Source organism: Eurypyga helias, unplaced genomic scaffold (genome assembly GCF_000690775.1).
Source record: "Eurypyga helias isolate BGI_N326 unplaced genomic scaffold, ASM69077v1 scaffold32987, whole genome shotgun sequence".
Classification (NCBI taxonomy): Eukaryota; Metazoa; Chordata; class Aves; order Eurypygiformes; family Eurypygidae; genus Eurypyga; species Eurypyga helias.
The window spans coordinates 1,837-11,102 of NW_010261644.1; the positions used below are offsets into that span (position 1 = coordinate 1,837).

At 52.7% G+C, this 9,266-nt stretch overlaps 1 protein-coding gene across 1 annotated transcript; it reads left to right on the forward strand.

Moving 5' to 3' along the window:
- Positions 1–941: 941 nt before the first annotated feature.
- On the forward strand, positions 942–8,999 carry RAB11FIP1 (RAB11 family interacting protein 1 (class I); the record flags this gene model as incomplete). Its single annotated transcript, XM_010155442.1, has 4 exons — positions 942–1,384; positions 1,601–2,378; positions 6,804–6,909; positions 8,781–8,999. Coding segments are annotated over 4 exons (1,546 nt in total), but the record flags the coding sequence as incomplete, so codon positions are not given.
- Positions 9,000–9,266: the final 267 nt, after the last annotated feature.

Sequence of the window (9,266 nt, forward strand, 5' to 3'; positions counted from 1 at the left end):
AGGTTGCCCAGAGAAGCTGTGGATGCCCCATCCCTGGAAGTGTCCAAGGCCAGGCTGGATGAGGCTTGGAGCAACCTGGTGTAGTGGAAGGAATCCCTGCCCCGGCATGGAGTGGGATCTAGATGATCTTTAAGGTCCCTTCCCACCCAAACTAGTCTGTGATTCTAAGAAGCCAGCGTTTTCCAGCTGGCCTTTCCCATCGTTCTGCGGAGCGGGGCAGTCTGTGGCTCTGGCGATAGACAGAAGCGTGTTGGTGCGCCGTGCCGCTGATTTCCTTGGCCAGCCCTAACGTGGTTTGCAGCTCAGGGGGTGGTGGGTTTGCAGTTTAGGATACCCTGAGCACTTGCTTAATACCCTGGAGCTGCGTTTCAGACGGGGATAAGGTGGTCCGGTCACGCTGGTAGAGGTCAGTGGAAAACCCCAGAGGTCTGTAAGGCTGGGTTTGGCTCTGCTTGTGCTGATTAGGGGTTCCTTGGTTAAGATAACAACTGAAAGGAAGCTGGAATGAAAGGTATGAGGGCGTGGGGCTGTGTGCAGCTCTCTGGTACCAGTTTCAGCTCTCTGAGGCTGCTTCTTTTGCACCCACTTCAAAGTCCTATATCCTCTGCGAATGGGGAAGCCAGATAAAAGGACAGAAATGAGTGGCTGAGCTGAAATACAGGAATTCCATGCTGTCTTTTGGGTTTTTTGTTCTTTTTTTTAACCCTTCCTGGTCTGGGTTTAAGAAAATAAACCACTAATAACTTTCTATTTACAATAAGAAATGTATTCCTTGGCATCTGGGGCTGTATAATTATGATGTGGTTGTAAAATCAAAGGCTTTTCTTTTCTTCCCCTGCGCTGTAGGCTTATTTGATTTATAAAGCATAAACACCCTCTGTTGTGCTAAATTGCCCGTGCCTCCCAAGAACTTGTTTGTAAAAGGGATCTCATTTCTGCAGGTGGTACAAGCTTCGCTCCAAACCAGGGAAGAAGGAAAAGGAGAGAGGGGAGATCGAAGTGGATATCCAGTTTATGAGGAGCAACATGACAGCCAGTATGTTTGATCTGTCCATGAAAGACAAGTCTCGCTCGCCCTTTGGCAAGCTCAAAGACAAGCTCAAGGGGAAGAGGAGCAGCGGGCTTTCCGACACGGCGTCGGCGATCATTCCCAGCACGACTCACTCCCCCGCTGACAGCGAAGATGAGTCAGTTGAGAAGGAAAAGAAGAAATCCAAGTTCAAAACCCTGTTTTCCAAACCTGGCCTGCAGAAGACTTCCCTCTCCCAGTCCATGTCGGTCCTGCCGACGCAGCAGCCCGTCACCGAGAGGGTTCGGCTTCATCCCAGCGACTTCCAGTCCCAATGGGATGACGAGGAGTCTGAGACCTCTCCAACCTCGGAAAGTGAGTACTGGCTTTAGGTCATGGACCGGCGCGTGCGATCTGGTGTGCCGAGGGCTGGCAGTGGTAGGGGACCGGGAGCTTTGGCAGTGGCTGGTGTAGTCACACTTGCCATGCTGCTGCCATCCGTTCGTGACTGTGAAGCTCTGGGACTGTCAAGGAGTGTCGGGGGAAAGGACATTCTTCCATTTTGATCTTCTCCCTGTTTATTTTTTCCAGAAACCTTTGGAAATGCCTTGGAAGAGAAGTCTTCTCTTTCTCCTGTATTTAAGTCTCGTAAAACAGCAGCTGTGGACAGCAGGCAGCTAAACCAAGTAACCACTAGCCACACCAAGAAAGAAGGGCTCTCTTTATTCAGTGGCCTTAAATCCAAAAGCGATCCCGTTTCCAAGTCCAGTCTGTGTATCAATGGCAGTCACGTTTATATGGAAGAGAGCACGGCGAAGGATAACACTCCAGCCTCTTCCCCCTCTCCTCACAACTTCAGGAGGAAGCAGCACTTTGCTTCAGAAGAGAACCTGTCTTCCAGATCGACTAAAGGACCTGAGGAGACGGGAAGAACATCTCCTAGTCGTGCTTTCTCTGGGTCTGCATCCCTGGAGACCTTTAAATCTATGACTCTGCCGTCATACAGACTGCTTAGCGGCGAAGAGTACCTGGAAAGCAGCCTTCCTCCCAGTGTTGACGTTCTGAAAGAGCCTAGAAAAACGGACCACAGAAAGCCTGCCTTGCTCTCCCTGGTCACAGGGAAGAAGGAAGCAGCGAAGACCGGTGATGCTGAGAACGCTCCCGACAGAACCCTGCAGGATGAGCAGAACAAGGTTCAAGAAGAGAAGAGTGAACAGGAGGCCAAGTGTCTTGACCTTCCAGCAGATTTAAGCAGAGGGAATCCCTCGGAAGACGTCTTTGCCAGCAAGCAGCCGCTCAGCCCTTTTGAGGAAGACCGGAAACCTGAAAGAGCTGCTGCAGCGGCGAAGACCAAAGCCGTCAAGCCCAGGTCGGTCACGTTCGCTTCGGAGGTTGCCAGAAATAGTGATGTGCACATCACCACAGCGGTGGTGACAGGCTCTTACTAGGCTGCTTCCTGCCACAGAGCAGCGCTTCTCGGCCTGGCGTCCTGTGTGCCGCACCGCGTGTCGCTCTGCAGGGTGTCTGGTGATTTTTAAGCTAGCCTTTGGGCGCTTTAATAACAAATAGTAACTCTGAGTTCTTTCTGGCATGACAAGAGGTCGATATAGGGGTGCTTCTTGTAAGTGATGCTGAAATAGTGGGTGCAGGCATCTTCTCAGGTACCACAGGGGTGATGTTTCTTGCTTGGATCTCTTGCAAAAACTAACTTGTGGCTGAGCTGTGCGACTTGCACGTCCCCGGGGGCTGAAATCCAGTTCTAACGGCTCTGCTCTCCTCCTCTGTACTTGGCTGTGGTCTTCAAACGTGTTAATCTCGGAGCCCTTCCGCCCTCGTCATTGTTCACAGCGACACGAAGGAGGTTGGTGGGAATTTGTCCATGCGGCTTTTTCGGAAATTCTGCTCCTTTATGCTTCTCATACATATATAAAAATACATAAATTCTCTGTGTGTTTTTATATATTTATGGGGGTGTCCTACTAATATGCTACGTTTTGTGTCCGTCTCTAACTCCTTCCTTTCAGTGCCTCTCGTGTTTAAGTGTCTTGCGCCGTAAGGGTCTCGCTAACGAAATTGCTGGGGATGCAGAAGACGAGAGGGTGCATAAAGCAGGTACCGCAGGGACCTCTGCGAACCCAGAGGTGTCCTGAGACCCGTGGGGTGCTTTGTAAAGGCAGGTTGAAATGCGTGAAGTCTGGCAGCAAGGCTCAGGGGTCTCTGACAGTTTTAATGCATCTCCAGTGTTACGGCTGGTGGAGTCTGGTGCTAAAGCTTGTCTGTTCCTGCCTCGTGTTGCATCCGCAAGTGACATGCGAGTTTTTTGTCCCCTTTTTGCAGACCGGGCGTGCCTTCAGAGGACGAAACCAAAGCCACGCTTCCTACTCTTGCACCTGATTCCCTTCCTGCTTTTCTTTCTGTACACCGCATCAGTAGCGAGAATAATCCTTTTATTTCTAAAACGGGACAAAAAGTCCAAGTGCCAGACTCTGAAAACATTACTAGTTCTCCTGCATCTGTTCCTGCTCCTCCTTTTGCTGCAGAGCTTTTGAATGGCAAGAACCCCTTTGCTTCCAAGTGGGGCAGGGCATCCGCAGCCCCGGATCCCCAAGGCACTGCCTGTTTCCCTTCTTCCCATCATCTTGCAGCCTCCGTTTCCAAAGCGCCTCTTCCCGGGCAGGTCTCTGGTAGTGGGAATAATCCTTTTGCTTCGGAGTGGGGGCAGAGCTTGCGGGGCCACGGGCCTGAAAGCTGTGATACGGGGGCTTCCCGGGGTCTCTCTTGCCCACCTGCACCTTCTCTCCCCTCTGATTGTCGTTTTAATGACAATAATCCCTTTGTATCCCGGCTTGGGTGGGAGCCAGATGCGCCAGGTTTCCAAGCTGTTGCTAGTTCTTCCCCTTTCTGCCTTCCCTGTGATGAAGATTGTTCCCCAGCAGGACACCCTGCTGAGCCGAAACACTCTGGTCGCCATGCTGCAGGGAGCTCTTCCGCTGTGGCTTTAACTAGTAACGTCAGAGCTGTAGCAAAGCCGCTTGGCACCCTTTCTGACCACCCTGGTCTGGCTCCAAAGAAGCAGTGCCCTTCTCCTCAGCTTCAGGTCGAGACTTCTTTGGAAAGAAGTGAGCTAGGCAACCTGAAGTCTGTGTCCTTTCCCCTTGATGGATCTGAGGGCGTTCCGTCAGGTGATGAGGATTTGGCTGGGCAGGAACATAGAAAACAGGGCTCTGATTTCAGTGAAATGTTACTTTCGGGTTCGGATACCACGGGAGGAAGAGCAGGGTTTGCTCAGGAACTGGAAGTAGGGTGCTACCCACTGCCAGAACCCTCTGATGACAGCACAGGTCCCGTCCGAAACCGCGAGACGGCTGCTCCGGGTGGTGTGGGAGTGGGTGGTGTAGATACTCAACCCCCCCCAAAGGACAGTGAACGCTTTGCACCTCTCTCAAAGTGTAGTAGTAGCCTCTTGATGGAGGTGGGTGGGGAGCAGCCACCTTCTCCTGAGACCGAGCTGAATGAGCAGCAGATCTCTGGTGAAAAGAGGAGGGAAGAATATGCACCCGCATCAGAGCCCCAGGCAACTCCCCGTGATAAAAACGACTCGTTTTCTCAAGTAGCATCTGCCCAACCAACCCTGGGAGCTTGTGCTCCGTCCCCACGGGAAACCGCTGCGGGGAGGGCTGGCGGTGGGGTGTTGGTCACTCCAGAGCCGGCTCCGCGGCTGTCTTTAACGCTGACAAAGTGCTCGCCGGTGTCTCAGGCCGGGTTAAGTGGTGATGTGCCGCCTTCCGGCGACGGCGTAAAATCTGCACCCGGGCTCCCATCGCCTGATGATAAAGCCTCGGATGCTCCTGGGTGCCTCCCCCAGAGAGGCTCATTCGAGGCTGTCGCTCCTCCGGTGATCGACCCCGGTAACGGGCATTTAAAAATTGTAGGTGACGACGATTTATTTGACTGTCTTAAAAATCTAAAGTCTGCCATTCCCGTTAGCGGAGACCGTAGTTCAAAACTGGCCAGCCTTCCAGTTATTCCGGAGGGAGACTCTGATGAAGAGCTGCTGGGTGACTGTCAGGAGAACCGTGGTGCCACTGCAGGTGACAAAACCGTTTCAGAGGCTGGAAAGCAGGCCCTAGTTTTACTGCCTTTGCATGAAGAACAGGCAGAGCGCTGTGGTAGCTCTGCTGCAGCCCCAGTAACCCTGGCTGCTCCTGGAGGAGGAGGAAATGCTCCTGATGCTTGCAAGCCAGGCAAACCATCCGTGCTGCCTGCCAGAGGGGATGGCCACAGCATCAATAACCAGGTAGCTGACTCAGGCTTAAGTATGACGTCTCGTTCTAGGGAGCACGAGAGTAATTTTGGGAAACAAGAACTGAAGTGTGACTTCTTTGAGCCTTCTGTTTCCTCTTCTTCCCTGTCAAGTAATTCCCAGCCCTGCTCTTCCTCTCATTCCCTCCTCTCTGACACCCCAAGTCATAGAGCAGAGTCTCCGAAAAAGCCAACAGCCGAGGGCTTCGCAGATAAAGCAGGAAATTCTGGCAAGAAGAAGCTTCTTCAGGCATGGGTTTCACCCTCTGAATCATCCCCTAGCCAGACTCAGCAGAGTGGTGAAACCGTGTCTCCCAAGCACAGGTGAGAGAATATGGGAAACGCACAGAAAGTGTCTCAGTGCTGATGGGAGCTTTGCTTTTCCTTCCTCTGAGCGCAGATCCGTCTCTCCAGATGCGGGAATTCACTCCTCTTTGCAGTGCTGGGGCATTGTGCAGCCTTAACTTCCTCCGGCCCGCAGATTTGTCAGGGCCTGGGTCCTGTCATGCCAGCCCGGGATCACTGCTGACGCCAGATAAATCTGTGCGGCTCCGAAGGATGCCCAGAGCGCTCCAGGGGACCTGCCGCTCCTAACGCCACCCTGAGGAAAGTTGTCAGGGAAAACTGGCTGCAGTTTAAGGAGGGGTGTCGTTTCATCAAACTGGGGGAAATGGACTGGAATTGATCCATTTTTCAGAGATGGGAGAACGGAGATGGGAAGCCTGATAAACTGGGATGCTCCCTTTCCCGGCCAAACGGGGTTCCTGGGCCGCGGAGTGAACCGCAGCAAGCGATGCAGCTGGAGGCTCTCTATCCTGAGAACGCGTGGCTGCTCGCCGGCGCTGTTGGCAGCTCCTGCCTGCTGGGCTGTTGTCCGAGGAGGAGCGGTGCCACTGACCCGTCAGCCCTCGGTACTCTACCTGCAGAGCACTGGCACACTGCTGGGTTGGCGTTTGCTGCGATGCAAGTCCATTTTTCTTCCTGTGTTAAAATTGGTGATGTTAATCCTCCTGGAGCAAGTGCAGATGGTGCTTTTTGGCAGCTTATGGCGTAAGTTCAGATTGCAAAAGGTGCAATACGTGCTTGTCCCAGGGTAGTAGGAGTATTTGCTACATTGCCAGAACCACAAGTAGGCTCTCGTTAGGAAAGCCGGGCTCAAATAGTAGTGCGTGAGGGATCAGAGGAACTGCTGCTGTGTGCTGCCTTCTCTTGCGACAGACCATTAAGGATGCATTTCCCGTGTTACTTCTTCATCATCTCCAATGCCCTAAGTCAAGAGAGAGTAGAAAAGAGAACTGGAGTATACTCGAGATAACGCCTATAGCTTAGAAATGCCTGTCTTCCCGAAGCTGAGTCTCTTATCTCCCTGGAGATAGAGATGGTAGGAATTTTTTCCCAATTTCTTGCTAGATTAGGTTTTAGTCTGAAGCTCTGCGTAGTGCTGGTGTCGTACGTGCTGCCTTAATAACACAGGCCGTTTTTAACATTGCAGGCTCCATCCTGTGAAGCCGATGAACGCCACCGCCAACAATTCCCCGAGTAAAAACCTGAATGTCATCAGCACGATGAATGAAAAGCTGCTCGAGAGGAACGTCAAGGTATGCAGGAAAGCGGCGCTTTCTCCCAAAGCTGAAGCGGTAAATTGGACGGAGTCTGTGTACTTGAGAGTGTTCCCAGGTCACATATCCTGAGCAGAAGGAGGACAGTGGCTATTAGACCTGGGGAGGGGGTGAACTTTCTTTCTGTCCATCCCCAAAGGCAGGGATAGTCTTTAAATGTGTTTTGTCCGGCCCTGGTGGCTCTGGTTTGCAGAGGGGATCCCCGGTGGAGGGGAGCTTGGGGTGTCTGACTCCCCAGAGGTGAGCGGGAGGTGTGAGAGCCGCAGGGTGGCTGTGACAGGACGGCGGGTGGCTCACGGCACGACGGGTGCTACCCTGGGAGCTGGTGACGTGTGGGAGCTGCCTAACGTGGGTGTGAGCCGAGGGTTGGACACATGAGTCATTGTTTATTTTCAGAGGCGATTAGTCCCCAAAGCTTGTTTTCGCCCTGAAATAAGTCCGTGGCTCTCAAAGCCGAGAAGGTGGGAAAAAGTGACCTCGGGGTGGCTTGTAGTGTGTTGCATTGATGTCCTGTGCGGATTGAGGCCGGGCGCCTGCACCTAAATCACGGCGGCTTCCTGAAAGCGTAGCCGTGCAGCTTGCATAATCACTGGGATTTAAGGGAGGTTTTTTGCAGAATCGTGGTTTCCAAAGAGACCTCCAGGCTTGGGGCGCTGCCTGAAAGTCACGTTGATCAGAATGGCCGGGAGCGGGTCAGCAGGGAAAGTCCCTGGGTACCGTCTCTAGGGGGTTTTTGGGGAAAATGAGCACCAAAATCCCTGCAGCGCCTCCTTCTGGTGAGAGTGGAAAAGAAGAAAATGCCAGTTAGACGATTCAAACTTGACGTTTTGCTGGTTTGAATGAGCTGTAATTAGTATCCTGGCGCCGTGCTCCGATTCCCCGTAAGAAACGATGCTTGGTGGAGTGCGTGAGCCGGTTGCACGCCAGCGCTCCGCTTTAGCGCCGAGAGGGCAGCTGGAGGAGTCGGCGGCGGCTGCCAAGTGCCTGTCAAGCCTGCTTAAGGGTTAAAAGCAGACTTTTCGGGGGAGTTGTGTTTTCACAGCGATAACTGCGATAAGGGGGAAATGCCAAAGGCGTAGGTGGGTGTTTCTTGCTGTTTAACCTGAATTTGGCTTTCCGCGTCTTCGATGTGTTTCAGGCAGTAGCTGTCCCAGTGCGTGTCTAGAAACGACGGCAGTTGGCGGCGCGTGGCTGTAACTTCCACGCGACTTCGCTAAGCTGGACGGGCGGCTGCCTGGACCCAGCCTGCCATTCTTGCCACATAAATTGCAGCAGAGTTGAGCTGCAGAACTGACCTCATGCAAAGATTTTGGGCTAAAACCGATGGCCTGGTTAGCGTCCATAACTGCGCTCTCGCTCTGAGCCCGCCTTCTCTTCTGGAGAAGACTGCCTGAGCTCTGTAAATGGTGTCTCTGTGCCCTAAGTAGCACGCACTTACGCTGAGGCAGTTGCTCTTTCTTCCTCCAGAAAGCTATTCTGCGCTCTGGAAGCACTTTGTGTGTTTTTCCAGGCTAGCTTTGCTGATGGCCCAGAAGGTGCTTTGTAACAGAAAGCTTCCCTGGCCTGCCCGCCTCCCCGCGTCGTCGTTAGTGCTTGGACGGTTGCGCAGCGTGGCTCTGAGCCGGCTCTTCTTGAGCCTAAAATGATTTCCAAAATGTCCTTTGAGTGGAACTTACTTTTCAAACGCTACGAAGCGCAGTAAAGCTCCTGAGGAGCAGCTGTGGTTCTGCAGACACCGTGTGTAAAGCTGTTCGCTGGTGCCTTAAATTCCACAATCTACCAGACATCACCGTCGCTATTTTGAAATGCCTGTGTGTCTGTAATGACCCTGTCTTTCTTCTCCCTCGAAGAAATACGATCCTTCGGATCCTGCCTACGCGTACGCTCAGCTAACACACGATGAGCTGATCCAGCTGGTCTTGAAACAGAAGGATACCATTACCAAGAAAGATCTCCAGGTCCGTGAGCTTGAAGACTACATCGACAACTTGCTCGTCAGAGTCATGGAGGAAACCCCAAACATTCTGCGGGTGTCAATGTCGGGAAACAAAAAAGCCGGGAAGATGTAAAAGCTCTCAGGGCGTTGGTCGAACCAAGGGCTGAATTCCCACCGGTGGGGTCTGGTGAATAAGGAGACGGCGTGAAGTAGGCGGTACTGGTTGTGCTGCCCGCAGAAAATACCCTCTTTCCTGTTCCTGCCTTGAGCAGCTCTCAGATTGATTAGTCGTTTCGTCAGGTCTTGTGTATGGAGGCCGGAAGTGGAGTCAACTTACTTATTTGTTGGTTTCTTTGCGTTGTTTGGGAAGATCTATTCAGGTGTGCAACCCAAAGGCTGG